General features: G+C 32.6%; 3 protein-coding genes across 5 annotated transcripts; 1 reads left to right on the top strand and 2 right to left on the bottom strand.

The window, feature by feature from the left end:
- Positions 1–659: 659 nt before the first annotated feature.
- On the bottom strand, positions 660–2,285 carry LOC119633667 (transcription elongation factor S-II). 2 transcript variants are annotated; one of them, XM_038027337.1, is made up of 3 exons: positions 2,145–2,285; positions 1,970–2,075; positions 660–1,808 (listed from the first exon to the last, which is right to left on the bottom strand). In XM_038027337.1, exons 2-3 carry the CDS (start codon positions 2,036–2,038, stop codon positions 897–899), a joined length of 981 nt encoding a protein of 326 aa, XP_037883265.1. In that variant the 5' UTR covers positions 2,039–2,075; positions 2,145–2,285; the 3' UTR covers positions 660–896. The 2 variants fall into 2 exon arrangements, with proteins under 2 accessions (XP_037883265.1, XP_037883264.1); XM_038027336.1 differs by having other exon boundaries at positions 2,153–2,285.
- Positions 2,286–3,430: 1,145 nt separating this feature from the next.
- On the top strand, positions 3,431–4,482 carry LOC119633795 (ATP synthase mitochondrial F1 complex assembly factor 2). The gene is made up of 2 exons (XM_038027542.1): positions 3,431–3,593; positions 3,669–4,482. The coding sequence occupies exons 1-2, from the start codon at positions 3,512–3,514 to the stop codon at positions 4,406–4,408; spliced, it is 822 nt and encodes a 273-aa protein (XP_037883470.1). The 5' UTR covers positions 3,431–3,511; the 3' UTR covers positions 4,409–4,482.
- Positions 4,483–17,305: 12,823 nt separating this feature from the next.
- LOC119633820 lies at positions 17,306–26,108 on the bottom strand. 2 transcript variants are annotated; one of them, XM_038027589.1, is made up of 10 exons: positions 26,071–26,108; positions 25,721–25,902; positions 25,475–25,638; positions 24,532–25,011; positions 23,330–23,570; positions 22,836–23,116; positions 21,638–22,742; positions 20,327–20,669; positions 17,526–17,827; positions 17,306–17,395 (listed from the first exon to the last, which is right to left on the bottom strand). In XM_038027589.1, exons 3-10 carry the CDS (start codon positions 25,603–25,605, stop codon positions 17,351–17,353), a joined length of 2,928 nt encoding a protein of 975 aa, XP_037883517.1. In that variant the 5' UTR covers positions 25,606–25,638; positions 25,721–25,902; positions 26,071–26,108; the 3' UTR covers positions 17,306–17,350. The 2 variants fall into 2 exon arrangements, with proteins under 2 accessions (XP_037883517.1, XP_037883518.1); XM_038027590.1 differs by lacking the exons at positions 25,475–25,638; positions 25,721–25,902; positions 26,071–26,108 and adding an exon at positions 25,374–25,391 and having other exon boundaries at positions 24,532–25,307.
- Between the last annotated feature and the right edge of the window lie 1,797 nt (positions 26,109–27,905).

Below are 27,905 nucleotides of genomic sequence, written 5' to 3'. Positions count from 1 at the left end.
GGTGATAAAACGGGGATGCAAAACTTTTGTTTCCCCTAGAAAAATAAAGAGCGATCTTTTTAATATATTCTCGCATGCTTTAATGATGCAAGTTATTTAAATTAAATAAGAATTATTTTACGCTCCTCTCGCGAAAACATGTTCAGTGATTTATTTATTAGTTTAGCTCTTCTGGTCTGTGATGATTGGTATGCTTTTCACAAACACTACTTCAGCTAGTGCGGGGAAAAGGCCGACGAGAAAAAAGTATGTTCTTTAGCACTTTTTGAGTTTGTACTAAGTAAACACATAACACAAATATAGATATTTTTGTTTACTTCTCTGTGATTCTAATTTCAAAATTGGGTAGGATTACGGATTCATTTAAATCCAAATGTGTTGCTTCTTGTGTTTTAATTTATCGTTATGATCGCTTTTACCACCGGTTTAAAATTGAAAATCAAAATGAAAATCCCCTGCATAATCTCTCAATTGGCTTTTGGAAATTATTCCCAGAGCACGAATAAAAATAAAAAAAAAACGGAATAATCTAAACACTCTTAAGAATGTTATCTTTCTATGGAGAGCGCTTGTTATTGATATAAACAAACAAAATATTATTACAATCGCTATTAATGTAAATTAAAAACTTTTGCTTTTTAATTTGTATTAAAAAGAATTTTTAGATAATATACTTTTATAAGTATTAAGTATTAAATTTTTCACATATGAGTTCTTATACCAATACAACTCGATAAAATACCGTGTAAAATGTTTAACTTGAAAAAAAAAAGAAAAAACCAAATTGTAATGAATGCTTAGAAGAAATGAACATGATAATAAAAAAAATTGCCACATTAGAAAAAAACAGTAAAATTACTTGATGTAGAAATAAAAATGTGCAGTCTGTTTCTAGCTCAGCAGAACTTCCAGCGGTGTCCGCATTCATTGCACATAACAAATGTCGTCATAGGTTCATCGGAGGAACGGGTTTGCAATTGATTATATGTGCAGTTGCGTTTCTTACATTTACCGCATTTAAGCAAATCAGTTTTGGTGCCTTGAACGGTCGCTAATTGGGCATCGTTAATCGCTTCTTTAACAAATTTCTCACGAAGTTTCTTCATTTCATCGCTGGCCATTTCTTCGGGTGTCATTTTGGCCAATTGCTGAGCAGTGATCGCACCGCACATGAAATTACCGCGCAGTGTGGGATTTTTCGGGTCTTTAAGATTAGCGACGCGGGAGCGAACACGATTTTTGTACTTCATGTCGGTGTTTCTGAATTCAGCATAAATGGCTTCTTCTAATTCGATAGCCATTTCTTCAGGCTCTGGGCAACCTTCCGGTATATCGCCTGTTTTAAGAGCGTTACAAAGCATTTCCCGGCACTTTAAACGAACGGCATCTGTCATGCCGGACGAGGCAGGAAATGAAGTCTGTATAAGTTTACGGTCGTCTTTGATCGCTTGCAGGGATTTCTTTTCTTCTTCGCGTTTTTTTTCTTTAGAAGATGACGAAGATGATGATGATGATGATTTTTCTTTTTCCTTGCTGCCTGACGATGAACTGCTTGAAGATTTGCTCCCGCTAGATGTTTTACTGTTTGAATTATTGTTGGCTGTGTCTTTGCCGCCACCAGTCCCAGGAGTTGCTAAGAAGCGCTTCCAATTCTTGATAAGCGTTTTCGCCAACGCTATAACCTCTTCATCTTTGCTACTCTTACGTAGTTCATTTACGGTCATGCCAATCCGTGTTTTAGTTAGAATATCCAAATTTATGTTAAGAGATTGTAATGCTTTCAGCAAATCTAGAGCTTGTTCTTGACCCTTAAATAGGAAAAAACGATTATATTTGCATATACAACAGTTTGAGCAGCATTGCTTAAGTAGGCCGGCTTGATATACAAACAGGCGCGCTTTATATATCTTTATGTATTCCGCTTCCAGTTTACATGACGACCATGATTTGTTAACTCCTAAATACTTACCGTGCCATCGTTGGTAGTAATTTTACTCATTTTCTTTTGTATTTTGAAAACTTCCTCCTCTACGCTCATTTTTGTGTTTTTTTTCGACTTGTTGGCGTTGATTTGACTGTATACGTGCAGGAATAAAAATTATATTTATTAACTACTAAATTATTTTCTGAATAAGCTACGATACCTTTTTACCTTTATATTTACTAAGACAAAAAGTGTTTTGAGTCACTTATTAATTTTTTTAGTAAAATTTATCAACTTTCGTGTATTTTACGAAAAATTCTCAACTCCCTTTTCTAGCATTCTTATCGTACAACTGTCATAAATTTTATGCTTGCGCTTGTCTTTCGTTTGTTTTGCCCTAAAACAGGGTCGTTAAATTACGAAAAGCAGAAAATGGAACTTAAAAAAAACAGCGTAGTTTTAAAAAAGGAGCAACTTGGAGAATCTTGTCTTATCCCTATTTTACTGTTGTAGCAATTTTTTATGTCGCCATCTCATAAAATTAATTAACAAAAATATTAATAAAAAATGTATCGTTTTGTTTATAATTCTACTTTTGCTTAATTTGTACAACATTCCAAAACTATACAACAGTTATTTTTTCTTCCATATTTTGCAAGCTTTGCATTCATATTTTTCTTGATTTTTAAAAAAAAAGAAGAGGGTAACAGCCACTTTCGTCATGGTTACACTGTCATAAAATTTTTGCCTATGTTTTCTTGTTATAGTTATTGTCGCCTTATATTAAAGATTAAATGGGACGAAGTAACGTAGTTTTTACATAGATGTCTGTCAAATGGGACTAATAACAGAGTTTTTACAAAAATGTCTGGTAAATGGGTCCATTGAGAGAGATTTTTTATTGTTTTATGGACTGGAAAGAGTTACTAGTGCCCAGAGATGGTCAAATTGTAATTGTAATTGTAGTACCAACAAATTTGTTAACCCTTACCGGTGGATAACCTTAACGCAAATTGATCACATGCCTTTATTTAAAATCTAGAATATATAATTTTTTGCCTAAAACGAAGATAATAATCAAATATTAACAACGTAAAAAATTTATTTTATTAAATTTAAAAATAGAAAAATTTATTTTATTAAATTTTTCTATTCATGATTTCATTCACAAGACTTAGAGGTGAACAAAAGGAGAATATTCCTGATTCAATTTCACAGATAAAGTTTGAAAATATATCTGTGACTAAACAACAGATTCTTGGAAAGAGAATTCTGGCAAGAAAATGGCTTACCTATGCGCGCCCACACTTCGAAAATATGTTTTCTGATATTCGTCATCTGCATAAGTCGACTAAAAATGACCCTTAACGTTCCTACAATAAGGCCAAACACAGAAAACGGAAATGTTGGTTCCCATTATGTTTATAAGGCATATATTATGTGGTTCGCTTGGTCTTGGCCTGGTTTTGCATCTAAAAGTGTCGCCAAGTTCAATTTTTGAACATATGTTCAGACCTTTAATTTCGTTATTATGACCACAGGTTTTGTAGATTATAAAAAGATTCTATTAAATTTAAAACTTTTGCAATGAATGCCTGGAGGAAAGTAATTCTATCACAATGGCGAAATAATTTAAATAAGCCTCAGATGCTATTTACGCGTTCTTATGGTAAGTTTCTCTGAAAGTTCATTCATACCGGCACAACTGTTATTTAACTTTGTTGTTTTATCGTAATATTTTCAGCCGCACCTCCCAAGCGTTTCTATAAGAGAACTTCGGTTCTTTTTAATGATGGTAAATATGAAGTGACTTTAGATCATCGCAAATTAAAAACACCATCAGGAAAATTGTTTGCGATTAAAAGTGAACCTCTGGCAATAGCGGTAGCTACAGAATTCGATCATCAGAAGGAATATATTGAACGTGCTAAGATGCATTTGTCAGCTCTCTGCTTTACCGCTATTGACAATCCCTATAATCAAAGCAAGACAGATTTGGTGAATTACTTAATAAATTATGTGGCCACGGATACGGTGCTGTTTCAGTATGATAATGAGAAAGATTTGCATGAATTGCAATGCAATGAATGGGATCCGATTATTAAATGGTTTAACGAAAGGTACGAAACAAATTTAAAGAAAACTATGGACATATCCCCGCCACAAATTTCAGAAGAGGATAAATCAAAAATATCAAAGTATTTGATGTCACATGAAGAGGACGTTTTACATGGGTTTGTTTTCGCGGTAGATACTTTGAAATCGGTAATTTTGGCTTTTGCCACGATAGATCAACGTCTGCACGTTGATAAAGCAGTCACTTTGGCGAGATTGGAGGAAGAATACCAGTCGAAGTTTTGGGGTCGTGTAGAATGGTCACACGATCTAAATCAACAAGAATCACAAGCACGTTTAGCCGCCGCAGTTTTATTCGTACATCTTAATAGGTCCGAGTATTTTGTGAAAGAAAAAATTTTAATATAAAATTTAAAAGAAAAACGAAGCAAAAATAAGCCTAATCTGCTTAGGCGTTTTTGCATACATTCAAAAAAATAAATTACTTCACAGCATCCAAGCTGGCTTAGCTTTTGATAAAGCGGGATGACAGACAAGAATACAAGTTATTACTTAAATAAACTCAAATTCGGCTTATAAAGGAGAGCAAACTGTAAATGAACATTGGAAACTTCTTTCGGCAATAAAGCATGTAAAAAATTGGGTCGTTATTGATCCATTTTATTTAATGGATACGTTTACTTTTATGTGCCAGGAAGTTATCATGTTATCATTGGACTTAGAAATTATTAAGACCACCTGTATAGGTGAGCAAGGTACAATGAATTTCCTCGAAGTATTTTGAAAGTTACGACTTCGCTTTATGCGGGTAATTGGTCCATTTTCAATACCAAACTGGGTGCAGAAACTTTCAATTTTCTAACAAAATTTGAACTCAGGATTTTTATTTTCACGTCCAGGAGAGTGTCAACAACATGCGCTACATACACGCGCGGACATACAAATCCACAGACATGGCTTAATTAAATCAGAGTTTCATGTTGATCAAAAATAAAATATATATATGCTTGATGGGGTCTCTAAAGCATACTTACTTTTAGTAGTTGCAAACATTATGACAAAATAAGTGTAGATGCCTTCCTTTAGTGTAGGTATAATAATATAATAATTATAGGAATTATAGAGAATATTTGATCTAGAAAAATAGTATATAAGCAATGACATCCTGGAATAAAGATAATTTCTATGAAAACCATGTTCATGTGTTTAACTCGCTTAATTAGGAATACTTCTTGACGAATTAACATTGGCAATAAGAAGTAGTAATCTTGGCGGAAATATCCAAGTAACCTAATAATAAGATTAGCGGCTTTGCTAGGAATCAGTCATTTTCTATATCTGCTATTAAAGGTTTGACACTTGATGTAAGAGATTCTCGGCCCTCGTATTAGTACATTCCAAATAGCTTTAATCTATACATTGGCATAGGTATAAAACCTCAACTTATACTTGTTTTTTTCTTTTTTATTGGTCTTATATCTCATTTTATCTTAAGACGTCTTAAGAAGTCTCTGGTTATGATTTTTGGTTATTGAATTTCTTTTCACTGATAAATTTAATTTGCCTTTAAAGAAAATGGAAATAATAATAAAGAAAAAGAGAGGCAAGTCGTACGTCGAGAATACCTTTGCGTTTTTACACCTCATGAGGATACGCATCATTAACTGCGATCTGATACGAATGAAGATACGAACGAAAGTCTTTAAGTACAGCAACAGGCTGAAAGTCTTTAAGTACTTCAACAGGTTTCTCGGTTTCTCCCACTTTAACAGGAGTGCAAGTTTGATTTCTCACGCTTTAACAGAAATCCAACCTTAATTTCTCATTTAACAGAAGTGATTTTATTTTATTCTCATTCACATAACATCATCGAAGTGTTGCATTTTATCGAAAGCAACTCTGTGCTCTCTCCATTCACACATGGTACTTTTTTCTATAAACCTTGTAAATAAATTAAATTGTTGTGGAGAAAGAAGTTTGACGTAAAATTATTTTAAAAATTTGTATATGTATTAATAATTAGCTTTTTCAAAGATTTTTAAATGAATGGGAAAACACTTTCCGAAATTCAAAGATCGCTTTCATTTAGATCGTTATAGGAAAATTTTCATGTTCAATTGTTTGTTTATGTCCTTAGAAAATCTTTTGCAACGTTAGAGATTAAGTGTTCAAATTGAAGATATTTTGTCGAGCGGTTCTTTATTATAACTGACAATGTTGCACTTATGCGAAGCTTTCAAGTATAAATACACATTCAATCTCAAAGGGTCTGTCACGTATTTCTAGACGCCACAAACTGTTCAATAAAATCATGTTGTCTTATCGGTCCTAATTAGGGCCGTGATCCTAAATTGGCATAAATGGTGCGGGTTATTATATCTTTTATTTTATTCTCTTTGGTAAACAGATCCAAAACGTCTGTAACGAGGAGAAATTGAAAAAGCACTTGCCGTCTATATATATGTATATATATATATATATATGTGTATATATATGAAGGGTGTCCTAAAACTTATGGAAGACTTGAATTAAATAGAAAACAAAATTATCTTTTTTTTCAATTGTAATTTTTTATTGAATTATAATGTACATAAGATAGGGTTATGTGTGGAATAGCATACCGGGCAAATAACTTACACGTCTTTGTTGCTACAACGGTCCTCTTTTATAGGTGTTTTCCATGACCATTTAGCACAGTACTTGGCTGAATTTGATTGATGCAGCTTAGAATCTCCCCTTTCAATACACGAATGCTTGTGAGCTTATTGACGTAGACCTTTGATACAACCCAATGAAAAGAAATCCTAGCCAAGTGATGCAATCTTCCTAAATTTTGCAATTATTCTCCTCACAGTTGACAAAGTTAAATCAATATTTTGACTTGGACGCTGATGGTCGCCAAATCTTTATTGTTTTTTAAATATTGCTCAACAGTGAAAACATGTTGCTCTCCCTAATGCCTAAGCTGTCAGCTGTCAAATTGTTTTTTTTTTTTCTTCATTACCAACATCTTACTACACAAATGGCGGTAAATTCAAATCTTGCGTAAATTACATGTACATGTAATCTCCTTTAAAATAAGGCTCTTCTGGGAAAGCCGGCCTGCGTCGTTTGGCACAATTTTTCTTTCTTTTTCAACTTTCCTGATGAGATCAATAGGTTGATATTGCCTTTTACGCAATCCACAACAGTATAAGACGACTGTGGCAATGGAAGAACAAGAAAGAAAACTACGTTAGGTTGTGTCTGAATCTTTTATACTATTGACGGACGGGGTTTCTGTCTTTTCCATTTTGTGTACACATACTTTTCGATCACCTACAGTATTGACGTGAAAATACAGTAAAAGCTTCTTATTCGCGGGGTATACGTTCCATAAAAATGCCGCGAATACAGAGACCGTGAATACGGAATAGTAATTTATATGGGATTATAGGAGATACGGTCCTAGATGACAAAATAAAAAAAAAATCAAAAAAGTTTTTGAACATTTTGATTAATTATGTAAAGGCTTAGGCAATGGTTTGAAGAATTTTGTAAGTCTTTCTTGCTTGGCAGTTTTTAAAAGGTCCTTCAATTCAGACTGATACGCAGCAGTCGCATTAGCAATTTGCCTCTTCAAAGTAAGACTTCGTTCCATAGACGAAATCGCCCAAACTCATTTGCCATTCTTAAAGCTTCACTAAGACTTTTCAAATCATTTCCAGTGCTTGCTGAAGCCTCTTCTTCAATGGCTGTGAATTCAATTTAACATTTCCTACAAGTCGGTTTCAGTCAAACCTTCATCTTGCGATTCAAACAATTCCTGAATGTCACTTGATTCTATCTGTTCGAACCCATCTTGTCCTATTCCATTCGCGAGTTCGGCTATGTTTGCAGTTGGAACTTGCACAGATTCTTCGTCATTTTCCGCAGTCAGAGCAGGCCACAGTTTTTTTTTAGCATGGGTTCAATGTGTGTGGCTTCAGTTCTTCCAACGATTCTTTTATGTTTACGATGCATCTTGCTATGTCAAATTTCTTCCTGCATTCCATAACATTCATATCAGGATTACATTCCATATTATCCATTACGATTTTGAAGGTTCGTCTAATGTAATAGAGATTGAAGGCCTGGATTATTCCTTGGCCCAAAGGTTGAAGCAAAGCCGGCCTGTTGGGAGGTAAAAAGGTCACTTTTATGTTTGGGCACATAGTTTCAAGTTCGCGAGGGTGACCTGATGCATTGTCCCAAGCTAGAAGTGCTTTAAAGTCTAAATTCGGTTTTTTAAAATAAGTTTCAACTTCAGAAACAAAACAATTCCGGAATCAGTTACAAAAAATCCGCGAATAAAGAAATTTATAGCCGCAAATATGGGAATTGGGTCGCATTTTTTTAGTCCGCGAATAGTGAAACCGCGAATACAAGAAGAGTGAATAAGGGAGCTTTTACTGTATTTATCTTTATGCATTTTAAGTAAATTATAAGTTGCTAAGCGGAAAAGACATCTTTTCTTTGCTTTTGAAAACAGCGATGCTTTCAGTTTATGGGTATACTTATGCAAGCATGATCGCTCTGACCTAATTTCAATATTAACCAGGATGCAAAAATTTCCAATTTGTAGGCGATGCCTTTGTTTTCCCGACTGGAATGATATTTATTGTGGACACACAGACAGACAGACATGTTTCGATTCAATTCAATATCAGGACTATATACGAATATATGTGACAGGCTGTAGTAAACATCCTTCTGACGTTTTTATAAAATACCTTGATATGACTCGGATTGTGAAACCGATCACCAAGAACATGTATACAAATACATGATAAGATCTCTAAAATTTGTTTCTGATGTTTTTATAAATAAATAAAAGTACCTTGCTCTTAGGTTGTGTGCATAAAAAAATAAAAATTAAGTGAGAAAGAAGATTTGGAATTTTAGAAATAAAAGCATACGGTATTAAGAATATGAGTATTTTTTTTCTATTCTTCGGCAACGCAGGACGGTTCCTTTTTCATTTTAAAACAAAAAACTGCGCCGTTTTGTTTAATGCTTTTGAATTTGTTAAAAATTTATTTGTAATGCATGTCAGTTTTTTCGATTTTTATTTATACTTTTTTTTTCTTGAATTTTTTCGGTAGTTTTTTTTATTTTTTTTTTAATGAACTGCACAATTCTAATGGCCTGACGTCTGATATTCAGCATATTATTTTGAAAAAAAATTATTTCGTTTGAATTTTTGTGTCCTGAATGCATGAAAAAAAAAAATTAATTTAATTTTCATTTTACTTTTTTTCTTTTTTTTTTTTGTTTCTTTTTTTAATGAATTTATTAATATAATGTTGTTTTTGTGTTTAATAATGGAATTGGTTCTTTAAAGTGTAAACGCGAAAGTGTGCCAAGCATGAGATCATTAAAGAAACTGAGGCGAGGCTTTTCAAAAAACGAACAAGTATATAGTTAAAATTGCGAATCAAGTTCACTACCTAAGGATAGATTACATGAGAATTTTCATTCGTGTTGTTATGCAAAGGGATGGATAACCCATCAGCGCTCAGCAGCCGTTTAGTAAGAAAAATGTATGCGATCTGATGTATAATTCATGTGTTAGGTAAAGTACTTTTCGTGTTAACACCTGATAGAGTATTCTTAGAAATCCGTTAATAAAGATATAGAATAAACACTTTAAGAAGCCTAAGTCAGATTGCAAGCACAAAATGTTGCTTCGAACAGGCAACATTGCACGGAGCACGGAGAATGTGTGCAGAAATGAAAACATTGGACTGTGAAAGTGGAATTTTGTATCAACTGGAAAATTCAATTTAGGATTTTAATGATAATGGAATTGCATATATGCCCGGTCGGTCATATCATCCAATTATTGATAAAATATATCGTATGCTCAAGGCAAAAATCCGCACAATCATGAAGAATTCCACTTAATTTTTGGCGTATTTTACACGACATTTTTCCTCGGCGCGCAAAAAATATCTCGAGGCAAATGTTTGGTCCTACGTGTCTAAGAATTAGAATTTGGTCGTGGAAAGAATCCTATTTGGCATCAAGTGTCTCAGGACGCAAACGTATATGAATATGAAGAAAATGGATGAGTTGAGATGATTTAGGAGAAGCAATAAGGAGAGGAAGATGTATAAGAGATTTCAAGGTTTATTCTACAATAATTTTTGGAAATTTTCGAAAATCAAGAAAAATTACTCTGATAGTCGACATGCTTAGGGCTTTGCGAATTTGAAACTGGCCAAGATTTCTGAAGTTTTTTTCTGAGCGTTATAAAGATGTTGAAAAAAAAAAATTAAATTTTAAACCATTATAATATAGGATAGGCTCGGTCAATATTTTCCAATTTTGTACAGCTATCATAACATCGCCCATAGAATATACGTCCAAATTTTTGTAAATTGTTATAGGTTATGTTTAGTAAGCAAAAAATTTCTTTTTGATTCCATTTGAAAAACAGAGATGCTATCAGTTTACGGGGTATTATGGGCTTGTTTTTCCATCGATTTGGCTCATTTTTAATGCCAACCTGCGTACAAGAGCTTTCAAATTTTTCTGTCAAATTTGAAGCTGATAGCTTTTTTCCACCAGACGGACAGGCGAACGTTGTCAAATAAGTTCAGAATTTGATGCTTTTCCGCCTGGGCATTGCAAATGTTTCGACAAAATGGCTATAGCCCTCATCCTTCGGTGATGGAAATAAAAAGACGTTTGGAAAATTTATATACAGTTGCTTAACCGTGCTCTTTAAAGTAGACAAGCTATCTTTCTCTCTCACTCAGGCGTCGCACCATAAAAGTTTTTAGTCATTTTCGAAAACGTTTGAAAAGCAACATTTGTTTCTAAAAAAAAATATTAATACATTTTTCATTGAAAAAGGAGGCCTTTCATCTTATTCCCCATTCAAAGTAATACGACTGCGATTTACATCGCCGTAATTTATTTTCTACGACTCCACCAGAGAATATGAACGCTGGTCTTATTCATCTAACTTATTGCCGCTCCTCATGTGTACTGTACAGTTTATTATCGATTATTTAGGTTCCGAAATTTTTGTTCAATGCATTTCGGAGGTTTACATTCAGATGCAAAGAGCTAACGTTTAACTAACGTCTATCAAAACTTTGCATAAAATCATTCCTATTAAATTTGTGAACTTTATCCTTGACTTACTTGTATACATACACATTTCATGTACATTGCATACATATATATATATATAGTTCCTGCATACATACATGTATGTATATACTTATTATCTATGCATGTATACATTATTATTCATTAGGTAGTGATTAGCTAAGATTTACAGCGAAGCGTACGATTACCTGAAAAGCAATTCGTTCCTGCGCGAGATTTAAGTAAAATAAGCGAGTAAATGGTTCCAAGAAAAAAGCTTTAATTTTTGGAATTCTTTTTTTTATTAATGAAAAAAAAAAAAAAAATCAATAAATTAAAGAAAATTGCAATGAATTTAATGGAACTTCCGATTGAAAGAATGAAACTTGATGTCCTTTACACAATTTGCTGTTTTTATAAATCCTTTAGCTTTCACTTTAGCCGGTATGTTTGTCTTGTTTTTTACCTTTTGAATTGAGCTACTTAAAGATAATTAATTTTGAATTTCTTATTAATTTTTTTTCGTTTTTTTTTTTTTATAAAATGCGTACTTTTTTTCTTTGTAATGAAGGCTGGGCCTTTCTCTTATTGTTGTTTTTTCTTTTCTTTCTTATTTTTTTTTTTTTATTAAACATTGCTTATTTTTTTAAATTTTTATTTATTTATTTTTTTTTGTATTTTTTGAAATCATTTCAATATTTTGTTGTTTTAACGTATGGATGCTTGAGTACGTATGTATGTTTGTCGGTTTTTGCTCTGGCTTTTAACAAAATTAATCATTAATCAATTACTTACAACGCTGATATGCTACAATTAAAAGCTTAAGAACTAAAGCTTCTTAGAAGCCGAACTTAATAAAAAAGCCTTCATTTATATAAATGTATATAAATCTTCAAACATACATGTATATATGTATATGCGCATTTATGTGTGTTTAACAAAAAGAAAAAAAAAAAAAAATTTTAAAATGAATAATAATAAAAGAATAACAAGATCAAACAATTATCAATTGCTTAAAAACGAATAAACGATTTGCGTTTTAAATTTTCACATTTTGTAACTTATGCCATTTTGCCTTTCATCTCATAAATATCTATTATTGATTTTATCGAATTTAATGCACAAAATACAAATATTTACATAAATTGGCTCAAAAAATTATTTAAATTTATATTTATTATTACTATTATTATTAATTTTTTTTTTTTTTAATTTAATTTTTTGTTTCGTTCGTTTCGTTCTTTTTCTTTTCTCAATTATTATTTATAATTTTAGTTTCTTTTTTAGCTATTTAACAGCATTATCTAAAGTAACCGGTTCTTCTTTTTTTGTGTTTGTTTGGGCGATATTTGATGAGACATTTATCATACAGGTTAATTTTAAATATCAACATTTAAGCATTACAAATATGCCGGTAATTTCATTTGTTAATTTATTTAATTTCATTTTAAATTTTTTGTTTGATTTATTTCAATTTCATTATTTATTGAAGCAAAAATATCGTTACAGCTTGATTAAATCGAATAAAACAAAATTAAACGAAACATTACTTTTTTTCACTTTGTTAAGGGTAGAGCCGTGTTTAAAAACAAAAAAAAAATGGACCTATAGTCGGGCAAGGCCGACTATTGCATACCCTACATCATTTAAAGTCGTTCAGTCATTTTCATGATAACATTCCAAATATGTATGTCAGCGTATACTTTTCAGGAAGCCTTCCCATTAAAGAGGGTTCAGGACGTTGACTGAAGCTTGGTTCAAATTTAGCAAACTTCATATTCTTGTCAAAGATTTTATTATTTTTTCGGTTGTTTCCGTCTTCAAATCATAGAAATTAAACCTTATCGCCATATCTAAGGTTTGCTTTTCATAGAAGTGGTGGGGTCTAAAAATTAGTCCTTTGGGATTTAAATTCTCTACGGTTAATTTTTAATCCATGTTACTATCATGAAGGCATTTTCATCATGTAATTTTAAACATTAAGTCATTTTGCTAAAGGGCTTACTATTCATAATCCTTACAGGAAATGATGCCCAAAAAATAGATGCATACGGTCTAAAGTTTGCCCAAATATTATTGACAAATTTTCATTATAAAATATTGAAAGCTTGACATTATTGCCATATAAAGGCTTATTTTTCTTTGAAACCCTTATATGGTCTGGCGCCCAAAAAATAGACCAATATGGTCCGAATTCGGTAAGTTTATTTTCTTTGTCAAATTATTATTATTGAATAACTTTCATTATGAAATACTGAAAATTAGACCTTTTTGCCATATTAAGATTCAGTTTTCGTAAGAACATATATCAGAGGGGGTTCGAAAAATTGGATTGTTCGATATAAGTTTTTCACGTCTATTTTGCATGTCAAAATGCAATAGTTCAGGGATTTTTGTCACGAAATTTTAAAAAAATTGCAATATTTGTTCATATAACGGGTTTTCAAAATAAGGCGCCACATAGGGAGTAATTGAAAAAGTGGTCCGATCTGAATTGCTTTCAATAACGACAAAATTCGTCCAAAATATGTCAACAAGTGTATGCTAACTTTCATTAAAACACCTAAAAAAATACGACGGGACAGATGGACAGATAAATTTTGATCGATTCAGAAAGTGATTCTAAAGTGATAAATTGCATAGAAACAGCGCGTAATTAACGAAAATTTTAATTCATGTGAAAGAAATCCGGTTTAACTTATTTTCTTAATTAAGGACGAAATAAATTTTTTAATTTTCTTTTTTTTCTATAGCTTTTTGGCAAAATTCCTTTTATCTTCAACAACACTAGCTAATAGCATTAACAAAATTCTCGCCTTTGAGTTGATCTTAAGTGCCCACTACATCAAGTTGACTTTTAAAGTATTTCATCTATTATGATTATGTATTAGCTATAGCCGATCGGCATGATTTTTCGGATTTTAAATTGGAAGCTACTTTTTTTCTTTCATATTTCTAAGCGTGCATTTGCTAGATCTAGGTCACTTGGAGAGTTGAAGTGCACTCTTGAAGTAGGAACATAAAAATATAATCCAAATTTTAATATTTTTAGTTTTAATCACGAACTCTTTGAAAATTTCAAACCGTATCAGAATTTTGAATTAGTCAATCTTTCAGCTAGCAATACATAATACTTTGGAGTCTTTATCAATTCACTTAAGCAATGGATATGTTTGTTTAAGCAATGGACATCCAATGAATGTCAAAAAGGGACTAAATCCTATTGAGCGGACTACAACTTTACTTATTTGTTTACTTCTTCGTTCAGTCAAATGCTGAATATTGATTTGGTGTGGTGATCAGTATTAAAAAGTCATTTTGAGGCGAATAAAAATTTCTGTTCTCTTTCAGATAGGAAAAGGTTGTGGATATCTTAGATTCAATATTTTTGCTTAATCACTAATTTCCTTTGTAACGTCTAAACGTTTTCAAATCAGGATTAGTGTGAAATTTTAACTTAGCTCATTTTATGAAATCGAAAGAATTGAGTCAAATGCATGGCACAAAGGTCGAAAGACTAAAGAATAGCAAATCCAAAGCTAAGTTAAGTTAACACAGCAAAAGTGTTCGCAATGACGCAGCTACAGTATCAAGACAAATATGTTACGTATATACACTTGTCATTATTTGTTTTATATTTACTCGCATTCAGCAATAGCTGTCAAAAAGCTAATAATCTAAACATATTCTAAGCTTCTTTATTCATGTTCGCTTCAAAGCCACAAAACTTGTCACAAAATTTTTCTTGAACTTTTCCGTTCGCACTCTTAGTTGATTGTCGTAGATTCGCGAATGAATGCGATCCGCTGATGAAACACGCAAAAAAGCCTAAACTACAACATTTGGCAAATATTGATTTAAGACTTTGTGTTGAATATCCAAGTGATTAGGCCAAAAATGGCCGCTTCAATCCTTTAAAGACCCAGAGAACCCTTTACTCACAATCTAGATATAAGCGATATTCATATTAAGTTTATTATAAGCGCTCAACGAAGCCGTATTTAGAAAACTTTGTAGAAAATTGCGCGAGGTTATCCTTTAAAAGACACGGGGAACATTTTACTCATCCCCTATAATAAAAACAATAAAAATTAATTTAATTAGATAGTTAAAGAAACCACCTAAAGATTCAATGGGGGAAAGTTTTTCAATCGGCTAATCCTCACGTCTATCTAACCAAAAAACTATGTGCTAACTTTTTTACACTATTAGTGGATAATAGAGATTCGGCATAAGGCCAAAATAATTTTTCACTAACTTAATATAGATTGGAAACGCTTGACTTTTTCGCCTAAAATATTCGACTAAAATTTGATACACATATATAATCAGATTTGTGTATTAATCTCTTCTAAATCTGATGATGACCGAAATCAAATGCAGATAAATGAAATATTACGGTGTTCGGAAAGTCATTCAGTTTCATTTCTTTCTCCAAATAGCGGGTGTAATTGAATTTTTTCATAGTTAAGATGGTCTGTCTTCATATAAATGACAGCTGATGTCGTTACTGCTTGTAGGAGCTTTAGTTAGTGCTTTACCAACTATGCAAAGTCGAAAGCAGGATTTTCGACGTACTCTACTTTTATTACTAGCGGAAGGTCATTGGATGCCTCTGGAGAGGATGAATGGCCAAAATTGTTTTGCAAAAATTTCATTGCGCCGATTTTGCAACACTTTCTGGAAGGATATTAGGAGCTGGTAAAGACAAAATAAAGGCTTTAATCGAAGCGACCGTCATGCGATCACTGAGAGTTTAAATCTATTGAAACAGTTAGACACAGTACTTTCGCAAAAAAAAAAAAAAGGAAACAAAGCGAAATTTCTTTCCGAATCACTTAATAATAGGCATTCAAGTTGAGAATCTGCATATCAATGAGAAAAATGAAATAGACTTTGTTCAGATAAATAATTAAATAAACTGGCATATATAAGATCTTATAAATAAATTTAGACTGACGGAACTGTACCCGTTTTGTTTCAAAATGCTTATTAGCTAGCATATAATGAGCATAAAAATGATGCCTTTGAAAGATATAAAGAGCATTTAACAAGAAATTTTGTAATTATCTTAAGCAATGGCAATGGTTCAATTGCATACATGTGAACACGGTTCAGCTTGAGACACGGTCTTCCACTTATGAAAATACATAACATAATTCTAATAAGTAATTTATGAAATTTCTTAATATATTTGATATATCAAAAATAGTTGATAAGCACTAAAAGTTCGATATAAGCCGAACATAATTTTTCTCTTCTTCTTCTCAATTATTGTATCTATGCATAGAGCTGAAGGAAACTCTTTTAAATGTCATATGTGAATATTTTTTTTCTTACATTCGTTCAGATCCGTTAGTGTTTAAATGAAATCAAATTTCGAAGGAAATATGGGCAAAGATCTTACGCATTGGCGGAAATTCTTAGATGAAACCCATCTTTAAACTGTTAACCCTTAAGATAACATTGACTTATATATTTTGAACTACAATAGAGATTAAATTTCGCTGGATATTTATGCATAGATACAATGTTAGTATTCTTCTAGTTTTAAGAATTTTTGTTTATTTTTTTTTTCTTTTTTAACGCATTTTTAACTAAATTTAAACGGAATTTCTCTAAAATAATCAAATTATTATAAATTAATTTCATTAATAAAATTTATTCATTTTTACTTAAATATTTCTTCAGTTCATTAATTAAAAAGTAACCGTTTATTTTGTTAGCGTTAAAATAAAAAAAATTTATGCTTTTAAATTTTGTAAAATTTTTTCGATTGCCTTTCATTTATCTAAAAATTTTTGATTTGCCAATTTTCTTATACAGCTTTTTATGCGCGCTTAAGTAACCGGTTTTGTATTGTTTCTCATTTATAATTGTGTATATATATTTTTTTAAATAATTTCCTATAATTTATTATTATCAACTCTACATTTAAATATTTAACAACGCGCGCTTTTTTTTCAATTTTTTTTTTTTTTCACTTTATGCATTTGTGTGTGTTTGTGTTAATGTTTACTCAGCTCTATTTCTTCCTTTTTTTCATATCCCCTTCGTTCGTTTGTATTATGTTTCACGCATTTCTTCTAACTGTTTTTCAAATAATTTCTCTTTCGTTTTCTTTTCAAAGGCGTTTCGATTTTATTTTTGGTTTTTTTTTACTTTCGAGTATTTGTCAAATATTACTTTTCTTCTTTTTTTTTTGGTTTTTCTTACGTTGAGATTAATAGTTTAGAGTTTTAACTTTTTCCTGTCTTTCTCATTGCTTAATGGGGACTAAGTATAAGAGCGAAAGATGAGAGATTGAGATGGAGATGGAGATAGGTAAAGAGAGAGAGAGAGAGAGAAAGAAAGTAAAGGAATGAAAGCGAGGTATCTTTCATTTCATTTTATTTATTTATTATACTTCCGTATCCAAGATATTGCCATAAGTTTCTTCCATAAATTTCGGTGCAATAAAATCCTCATAATAATTGATGAAAATCTCCTTATATTCATCCGGTATATATTCGAGGGCGTGCAACATTTGCATAAGTTCCTTGTCGCCGCATTTATAATTGCTAAGAGCCATAACATCCCAGAAATATGACATATGTTGTACATATTCAATACTAAAGATACGAAATTGAGCGGCTACGATATGCAAAGCACTTCGCATTATCGAGCCCAATTTGTTAAGTTCCCATTCGTCTAGAGATTTCGAGCCTTCTACAAGAGATCGCCGCATAAAACGTTTAAGATAAAAAAGAGAAGAAGTAAAGTAAACTTGTTTTAGAATAAGAAAAGTTCTCTTTTAGGTTATTTGCAAGTATTTAGCTGTTGGTTAAATGTTATTAAACAATGTTTAAGAAATGAACAAACATAAAAAAAAAATATTCATATCAAAGTGTTTCTTCGAAATTTTTATTCACGAAGCATAAAGGGGATAAAATTCTCTAAATAGTACTCGTTATTATATTATTATTTATTGTCAACCATAAAAAAAAAAAAAAAAAATATCAGAGTCTGTAAGCGAACTTTGAAGTTTTAGCTAGGACTTTACTACGAGTATTATGGGTGATAATGACGCTCTACTTTTTACTGCTTTGCTCGGATTACTGTGTTCTATGTATGCAAGTTATGTATAGACTTTGTGCAGTGTAGTTCTTAAATTTGTTTTTTTTTTTTATTGAATAATTGGTTAGAGTCTGAATGAGTTACACTTTTAGTGATCAGCAAAACTATTTGCACCGTTCCTTTAAGATGTTTGGAGGAATTTTTGGCTGGATAAACATTGAAAACTTATTCTAAACTAACTTTTTGAATACTTATCCGACTTCCTCGTTTTTGGGCACAAAAAGACAACTCTTCAACTCTTGTTACATTTCTTCTTATCTATATGCTTTAATGAGATAATTCCTGACTGAAAAGTAAGTCTAAAATGGGTGTAGTTGAGTAAGGATGGTTTGATGAAGGCAGATCATTTTTAACCATTTCATATTCAGTTTTTGTTATAAAATAGATACTAACTCGTTGAAATGTATCATTGTTGTTCAGTATTAAACAGTACAGTAACTTGATATAGTAGATATATCACTGGGTTCGTAACATTCGAAACCACGCGCTTGAGTGTTTACTAGATATGGCGCTCTGCTCTCTTAACATTCGAAACTACGTCCTCGAGTGTTTGTGTATTCGGCGTAAGCACTAATAAAGTATTAACGAGATATACGAGACAAATCATTTCGAGGCCACCAACCTGAAGGTCAATGTGTTTTTGATAAGATTTATAATTATGATTTTGTTACGATTTATTTGGTAATATTTACTAGCGCTATCTAAAGAATCAGAAAAAAAAAATTCGGCCAAGTAGGACATCCAAAATTAACGTGCATTAAATGACACGTGCGTGGAAACGGTGTTAACTGGCGATGGGACTTGAGCCTACTGTTAGTCATCACAGTTGCAAAATGGCGGCTTCTTGGCCAATCATCTGTCTGAAGCTGAACATATTATAATGATATTTAAAGAGATTAGAGCTGACGTCTTCTGAAAAAAAGATGGGATAATGAATTTTGACATGTTGAAGGCACAATTGACAAAGTGTAAGTTTAAACAAGGAAAACCATTTTTTGTATCAAATGATTTCGAGACCTGCAACCTGCAAAGTTCTTTGTAATTTTCACAAGTTGATGTAAGATTGTGGGTATAGAAAATCTATTGCAAGGCGAATATACTTTTTTGTTTATTAGTAATTTCTCTTCGAGGGGTTATCTGAGACTTTTATATACCAATTTTGCGCTTCCTTGAGAAATTAAAGAAAGCGCTGTTTGTCTACTTTCCCTTAAGGCTAATTGACATTCAGATAATTTCTCTACAACTGGGTATCTATCACGTCTGCAATTCAATAGGAAATACTTTCACTAGATAAGTGTAGGACAGTCTGCGCGATCTTCAGCGATAGTTCGTTAGGCTATTAAATTAATTGCCATTGTTTAATCAGTTTTGCAGACTAAATGTTGAATAAATAAAATTTTAAAAATCGATCAATTTACCCGATTTGTTAATCTTGCATAACTGTGACGATTGAAAATCAAGAATGATGTACTAATATCGGAGCAATGCAGGAGAAAGGAGCGAATTATATATATTTCAACTCGTAGTACGTGTTTTCATATTAGTTGCGTAATTTTAATAACGAGTAGTTTTTCTTTTTTTTTTAGAGATTTCAAAACTTGTTTAATAAATTTAAAACTAGCGAGTAACAAGAGTAAACAACTAATTTATTTATACATATGTATTCACAATATTTGCAAAAAAATAATATGTCTATGAAAAAATTACTTCGGGATTCACTAAATTTGTAGCTGCGGGAAATTCGTTAAATTACTATTTATGGATATTATCTAGCGGCTAATTTGCTATAAAACCTTTCTAAAGTTGTTTTTGCTCTTTATTGTGTTATTTTATTCAATTCTAAACAAAAAATTTAAATCTAGCAAATTTCAACTACATTTCAATCAAAAATTTAAAAAAAAAAAACGAAGAAAAAATCAAAAAACTCAAATATACAAAAAAACTTATACATATTTACAAATAATGTTTTTGTGTGTATTAGTGTATGAGAAAGAAAGAAAAGGAGATAAAGAGAGAAAGAGAGAGAGAGAGAGAGAAGAAAAGAGTAACAGAGACTATAACGAGTCTCTCCTTATAATATAACAAACGTACCTCTATGTATTAATAGGCATTGTTCGACTAATTGCCGCGCTAAGGCCACTTTGCATTCGTGCGTATCAATGAGTTGCGTATCAGCTCGTTCAATGGCCGCATATAGCTTGCAACGTTCTTCAATCGAATCGCAATCTGTTAGCGCAGCAGAAAATGTCCAAAACCATTCAAATTTTTGTGTATGTTCGCAAACGTCACAGATCAGCAACTCAGATCCATTATTTTCGGGACGTCGATAATAATCCGATTTCCACCATCGTAAATTACGCGAACGTTTTAAATTCGAGGGCGTAAATATTTGTTTACAATTCGGATTATCACAGCGATAGCGATGAAATTTATGCTGAAATTTTTTTTGGTTTGTTTTTTTGAGGTTATGGTTGGTAAACAAATTCGTTTCAATTTTTGTGTTTTTTTTTTTTTTTTTTCTTTTTGTTTTTACTCAATTCGCAAAAGAAAAAACTGAAATTTTAATGAAATAAAAACGAAAATATTGCAACTAATTACAATAAAAATGTACAATGGAAAAAGAAAAGAGAAAAAAAGAAAAAAAAAATTAAATTAAATGGAAAAGAAAAATAAATTGTGAAAAACAAAGAATGTTTGAAGTCATGCTTCTTGGCCGAAAAGAAAAACATGAATTGATCGAATTTTTTTTTTTTTTTTTTTGCTGGAAAAAGAAATTAAAGCAAAAAGCGCCACCGAAAAAATAACTTAGTGATTATAGTGAAATAATTACTTAAAAATTTACATAAATACAAACAAATATTTTCTACTAGTTTTTTCAGGCACTGTTCATTCATTCTCTTATATTGACACAATTGAACATATAAACAATAACAGCAATCAAGAAAGGACAACACCGAGAAAACCAGCATAGCAAGTAAAAGCATACACAGAAATGTTGAGAGAAAGATGGAGAGAGAGAGAGAGAGAGAGAGAGAGAGAGAGAAAGAGAGCAAGAACGGAGAATTAAGTTACTAAAGATAAAATAGAAAGAGCTCAGTATGCGATCATATTGGGAATTGTTTAATTGTTGCTTTCTCTTAGTGTTCCGGCCAACAACTATCGATACAAACGCTCATAAGAAATGTCCATCTAATTTACAACAACAACAAGGTGTGATTTACAACATCCAGTGTTTTTCAAGGAAAAAAAAAAAAAAAAAAAACAAAAATAACGAGAAGTAATTTTTGTTTTTTGTTTATATATAAAATTTCCTCTATACACACAGAGCGAGCATAAACTCTACGAACACACAAGGAACTCGAAAGAAAAACTCTTAAAAACGATGAAATATTAAATACTTACAAAATCCTCATCGGGATATGGACGAAAGCATTTCTCACATTTGCAATCGATGCCGCGTATTGTTAATTCCTGTTTGCGCCTTTCGTATAATGATTGCTTATAGTTCCCGCTAATGAAACAATTGCATATGCAGGTGTCGGTTTGTATATCGGTTGTTGAGTATGCGGTTAATTTACAGCCATTGATTTTGCGATAAATCATATCGGCGCAAGAATGCCGACAATGGCTTAATGTTTGGGGAAATACGGCATAAGCGACAGTAGTTACATCGCCAGCTATTAGATGCAGATAGCCGCGACGTACATGACGTACCGTTTCCCAGAGCATGAATTCGTCGTTGGGTGATAATACATGTGGATCGGCGGGCAGCACAAAAGAAGGGCAGTGTATGAGGTTTTTGTGCCGCAACTGACATATATGACGCAACAGCAAAGCTGACGCTAGCAATTCCCATTCCTGACGCGTAAGCTTTGCTGCGGCGGGCATAGTCAGCTCGAGTAGCTCAAAAAAGTCGGTGTACTCGCCCAAATAGATAGCGAGTATGTGCGCAACAATTGCAAATGACACCATACTCCGTTTTTCCTCTTTGTCCAAATGAGATTCAAGCCGTAACAGGGCAGAATAGGATGTCGCGGAGGCAGCTAGTGAGGCGGATGACGAGGTACAAGTGCGTTCAGTTAAAATGCTATTGAATGCATTCCACATTTTACCGACTGTGGGTTTTTTGCGACAATGCGGCACTACCTGTGGCAGACCGTTTATAAGCATGCGGAAGGCGAGTTGCAATAGACGCGGTTTTGAGAATTCGACGCCGAATTCTTCAAATAGTTCGATTTGATGGGCATAGCATTCGAGAGCATGTATGGAAGCGTGTGCGGCTCGGCACTTGCGCGAGCAATAGACGGCTGTACGATTGGAGCAAAAAATGCATGGGAACGGTACGAATTGCGTAATGCCACAGTGATCGCATAAGCGCGCCGCTCCACTCGGTACAAAGACGGCGGCTTCTTCGTGGAATATAGGCGTGTTATTTGGTATATTAGTGGTAGCTCTCAGAAAAGCACTTTTTGTTGTTGTCATTACATTCGAGTTGTCCAACCAAGCTCTGCAAAAGAATAGTTTTTTTTTTTTTTTTTTTTTTTTTTTTTTTTTTTTTGTAAATATAAAGTAGAAATGATCTGAGAAGTATTGTACTTACACCTCATAGATTTTGATATCATTGCTTATTAAATCGTTGTCTGTCTGAACTCCCATTTCGATTTTTTCAGCCTTAAGTACTTCACATTCGTGCCATAGCTCGTGTGTGCGAGCCTCGAATGTTTCGGAGAGTTCCATGTGGAGCAGCTCATGTAAATGCTGTTCACACAAAGCAAAATTACGCAGTTTTAAGGCACAAGAGGCTTGACGCAATTTAATCAATGGGTGATACTCTTCGGGATAACCTAGATCTAAAGCGCATAAACAGTCGTCATAGGATTGCTGTAAAAACGTGCAGCATTAATCACTGACATGAATTATTAGTTGAAAGGATAACAACAATAATTCAAAAACTCCCTCAATTAATTAAATCAAAAAAAAAAAAAAAAAAAAAGAAGCTTTATCGGGTATAATAATTATATACATCAGCACACTGTATGTTATGTGCATGTCAAACGTTGCCGTGGTCATTTAAGGAATGAGTTACTTACATACCTCGTACATGCCGCAGTCATGCAATACTGTCGATCTGTTTGCGTGCGCCATAGCGGCTGCTATACTATCTTGGGATGGCGCCAAAAATATTGCTTCCGTATAGAGGTCGCACGCTTTGAGAGCGTGGCGTTCTTTGCGATAGGAATCATTGCCGGCTTCTCTCATTCGTCTCGATTCTTCATCTGATTTGAAATCTTCTGTTCTTGAGCGCAGTTGTTGAAACCATTCAAGTACTAAGGATCTACACGATAAAGGAATGTGCATGAGCGTAACATTCGAACTTAAATTGTTATCATTTTTGATATGGGAGAGAATATATTAAGCGATATATACGATATATTGAGCGGATTTCGCAAATAAATTGAATATAATGCCTCATCGAGAATAGAAGGATTAACTTAATCAATTTTTTGAAATTTTATTTTAGACGACATAACCATTATATCCTTTCATTATCCTTTATCCATTCTCTACGTAGCTTCACCATTCGGTTTACTAAATGAAATTTTAATAACAAGTTATTGAATTTAATGAAATTAATGATCCGATAGCCTGTGTTGCTAGTGCTCAATGTCTTTTTTTAGTCTAAGAATTCATTTCATTAGTCTAAAATTAAAATAATAATAATAATAATAATTTTTGGAAAGATATATTTTTTCGCCTAATTGAGGTCGTCATATACGCCTGTTTCGAAATCCTCATTTTGAATCCAATGCCTAATGGAAATATAATGGCGCCGAAAAATAAATATTTAGTCGCAGTTCACGGAAGTGGGGACCTTTCCATTCTACTCCTTTCACATTTAGATTCTAATTAGAAACGCAAATATTAATAAAAAATTCAAAACACGCCAAGGCATGTTAACTAAGAAGAAGAAATAAGAAAAAAAAAAAAAATATTCAACACACACGTGACCTTATTTTGCTTAATGCGAAGAGAGACACCGAGAGAGTGAGAACAAAAGCAGGAAGAGAATATAAAAAAGACAATTTCCCTAGCAATGGTAAAGAATGTAAATGCGTTTTTTTGCCTCTACTACAACGAATGTGTGGATAATTGATATAAAAGAAAGAAAAAAAAAAATAAAAAATTATGCAAATTTAATGAACTTTAAATAAGAATAAGTGAAAAGAGGTGAGGGTAAAGTTGTGTTTAGACGAGACTGAAAGACTAAAAAGGTTTGTGCAAGCATTCGTAAGTACCTGAACTCCTTTTGTTGATCTATACCAAGAGCATCGTCTTCACTGTCTGTGAAACTATTCGTAAGCGTCATAGAGCCGCCTGCGGCCCCCAATTCTTCCATTGCTATTTCCACATTACCCAGCATTTTGGCTGCACTTGGAGCACCTGCAGTGCTACTACTTTGACTGACTTTACTTTTACGACTACTGGATCGAGCTAATGCTCCACTGCAAGCAGGATTTAGTTCCGTTCCCGTTGGCGAGGCAGTTAAATCCGTAGTGGAAGCTTCGGGAACTTGCAAGGCTTGATGTTGCTGATTGGCTAACCTGTGAGTAGTGGCAACTGATTTATGACGACGTTGGGGGCACTGCAGCAAATCCAAATCGAGCAAGTATCTTTGCAGTTGCAATTCGTCTTTGTAATTGAGTTCGTCCAATTTTAGACGTTCCAGTTGAAATGCTATCAAATCGCCCAGATCCAGCAGTGAAGAGGCCATTTTCCTTTTAAAAATACACTAATCTGGATGAATTGGTTCCGTTCAATGGTGAAGAAATTTTCGTTTCTTGTGGCACACTTTTAGGCGTTATACTACTTGCCACTTGCTTTTATGACACACAAACATGTACAAACGTATACATTTATATACATACATAAATACATAAAAAAAAACCTGACACTCTCTTAAACGACGTATACACAAGCAGATGCACTCATTTACATATATATATAAATATATGTAAGAATATATATACAATAGTGACAAAACGCTATAAGAAGTAATTGTAGACGAAGACGACTGTAATGACGGACGTAAATTATTGGCATGCATATAGTTGATGTAGTATAACATACGCACACGTACCGTATAAAGCATGTACATACGAAACGAACGCATACACGCATATACACCGAAAAATTGAAGCTTTTAAAATAGACACACACACGGCTAAACTAGCGATTCACCTTTGCAAACTTGCAATATTAACTTTTTTCTGCTGCTCCAGGTGCGCTTTCTTTTTCTTCAGCTTCTTCTGGAGTTGATGCTTAGGCTGCTGTTGCTGCTGTTGCAACAAACAATATGTGCTCTTCCTCATTTAGAATTCACAAGCATTACCACAATTCTGCAACTGATTGAATTTATATATGTACATAAGGTTTACTTTTTTTTTTGATTAGATTTTTCTTCTTTTTTTTCATGCACTTTCTCACTGTGAACAGTTTTCTTGTTTCCCAAGAAATCGCATTCAACCGAAAATTGATTTCCTCAAAAATTACTGACTTTATATTGATTTTTAACACATTAAAATGAAATTGGAAAATTCTTTATTCCAGCCGTTCAGCCAGTAGGTCAGTCAATCGGCCAGTCTAGCCTTATTCACATTTACCCCGTACTAAGCATTGTGTAGGATAATTTAGAGAATAGAAGAGTATATAACTCCCATATACATATATGTATACATATATATATATAAATATGTATATATATATATACATGTACATATGTAATAATAAAAAAAGGAATTCTTATGAAAATACACTTGAATTAAAAACGAACTTACGAACGATTGAACGAAAACTGAAAATATTTTGCTATGCGATAATCAGTGGCAAGCCATTTTTCGATGAAAAAGGCTGACAGAGTTACGTAGAGACATATGGCGGACAGAGAGAGAGAGAGAGAGAGCGAGAGCGAGAGCGAGAGAGAATAAAAAAAAACATCCAACATAGGAACAGCCAAAAGGCACGGAAACCTGTAAATGCAAGAAGGAGAGTACAAACTCAACACACGCACAAACGTCAAAGTAGAGAGAAAGCGAGAGAAGGAGAGAGAGAGATAGTGGTGCCATAAGTAAACTTTTCGTATGAAACAATCATTAAAAAAAAAGTAATAATAATAGTAATAACAAAATATTACAGCACTAAGGAAATGCAAAAAGGATGAGCTTACAGTTTAAGCAACTTCGTTAACGGCTCTTGAACACAAGCACTTTCATAGCCTCAGTTAGAACATTAATATGAAAACATATATATGCGTTTTTCTACATCAAAGAATATTTTAAACCGTATTAAATGTTGTCGTAACAGCTACAGATGAATACTAAATGTTCAAAAAAAAAAAAAAAAAAAAACAAAAAAACAAAAACAAAAAAGAAAAGAAAGAAGAAAATTCTTTGTTTCTTCTTTACATATATTGTTTAATAGTTTTCTTATTGTTGTTGCTATTGTTGTTGTTCATTTAATTTTTCTCTTTATATATGTAATCGTTTTGTTTTCCGTTATTTTCCATGTTTATTTCTTGCATTTCCTGTATCATGTGAGTAGTGTAAACGAAAGCCAATTCATTCATACACAAAGTCAAAACAATTCACACAACCTCCTAAAGTCTACAATAGCATTCACACACACGCACACACACGCACACCTGCATATATACTTATACGCATAAGTATGAAATAGTTTGTGAATCTGGCAGGCGCCTAATATTATGCTATCGAAATGTCAAAGCATTTATTGTTTTTCTTAACGTTTGCTTTAACTTGACATTTTTTAATAACTGAACACATGTAAAATATATTTATTTGTTCTTTTACTCTCTCCTATATAGTTGCTCTCTTTTGTTGTTTTTCAGAAAGGCTTTAATATAAATTTACATTATAACTAAATTGCTGATAGTGTAAAAGCGTTGACTTTCACGCACACTCATGTCTTGTGGTTCTTTCTTCTCTCAACGTACGCAAATGTGTGTCATTTAAAATGATATCAAACAATTGTAATTCTTGGCTTTTATAGTTGTTGTAATTTTAAATTAAAATGAAAGTGAGTTCTACTTACGATTACATTTACAACTTATCCCTTTAGTTACATATTTTCCCCCTTGGGCAAGAGGTCCACATGCAAAATTGCTAAAGCACATGAAATGTGCTCGTTGTTAATGAATTCGTAACTACGCAAAGGTCTTTATGAAACAGAAAAAAAAAAAGAAACATATATTAACGGACGACATATTATTATAACTGAAGGCGAGGGCATTAAAAGCCGTTGATAATTACAAATTGCCTTTGGCGACAAGCAGATAATGAAAGTTAATAAAAACTTTCATCAAATATAGAGAATATGATGGCAAAACGCCCTCTCAGATAAAATATTCATTAATTTTTGTTGAAATTTAATTTTTCGTATGCCAAACAAAAAATTGATAAGAGGTTGCTGCTTTTTGCTAACATTTCGCAAGCATTAAAATGCAACCGTGAATTAAAAAAAAGGGAAGCTTCTCAAATTAAAAGCTCGAAAGTGTTGCCCATTATCGCTTCCAGTTTAGATTTTGTAAACAAAAATTTATAACACGATAGATTCATTTCGTATTATATAAACCCATGTAGTACGAGTCCCTCAT

Source organism: Glossina fuscipes, unplaced genomic scaffold (assembly GCF_014805625.2).
Source record: "Glossina fuscipes isolate IAEA_lab_2018 unplaced genomic scaffold, Yale_Gfus_2 2, whole genome shotgun sequence".
Lineage (NCBI taxonomy): Eukaryota > Metazoa > Arthropoda > Insecta > Diptera > Glossinidae > Glossina > Glossina fuscipes.
This window is presented reverse-complemented; position numbering and strand designations above follow the sequence as displayed.

Bases quoted from the DNA above. Each gene is read 5' to 3' on its own strand.
- LOC119633795 (XM_038027542.1), top strand. From the start codon at position 3,512: ATGAATGCCTGGAGGAAAGTAATTCTATCACAATGGCGAAATAATTTA. The intron at 3,594-3,668 runs GTAAGTTTCTCT...TAATATTTTCAG, and splicing joins GCTATTTACGCGTTCTTATG to CCGCACCTCCCAAGCGTTTC.
- LOC119633667 (XM_038027337.1), bottom strand. From the start codon at position 2,038: ATGAGCGTAGAGGAGGAAGTTTTCAAAATACAAAAGAAAATGAGTAAA. The intron at 1,809-1,969 runs GTAAGTATTTAG...TTCCTATTTAAG, and splicing joins TTACTACCAACGATGGCACG to GGTCAAGAACAAGCTCTAGA.
- LOC119633820 (XM_038027589.1), bottom strand. From the start codon at position 25,605: ATGAGGAAGAGCACATATTGTTTGTTGCAACAGCAGCAACAGCAGCCT. The intron at 23,117-23,329 runs GTATGTAAGTAA...ACGTTTTTACAG, and splicing joins ATGACTGCGGCATGTACGAG to CAATCCTATGACGACTGTTT. The intron at 17,828-20,326 runs GTACGTTTGTTA...GATCTCTTGTAG, and splicing joins ATGCCTATTAATACATAGAG to AAGGCTCGAAATCTCTAGAC.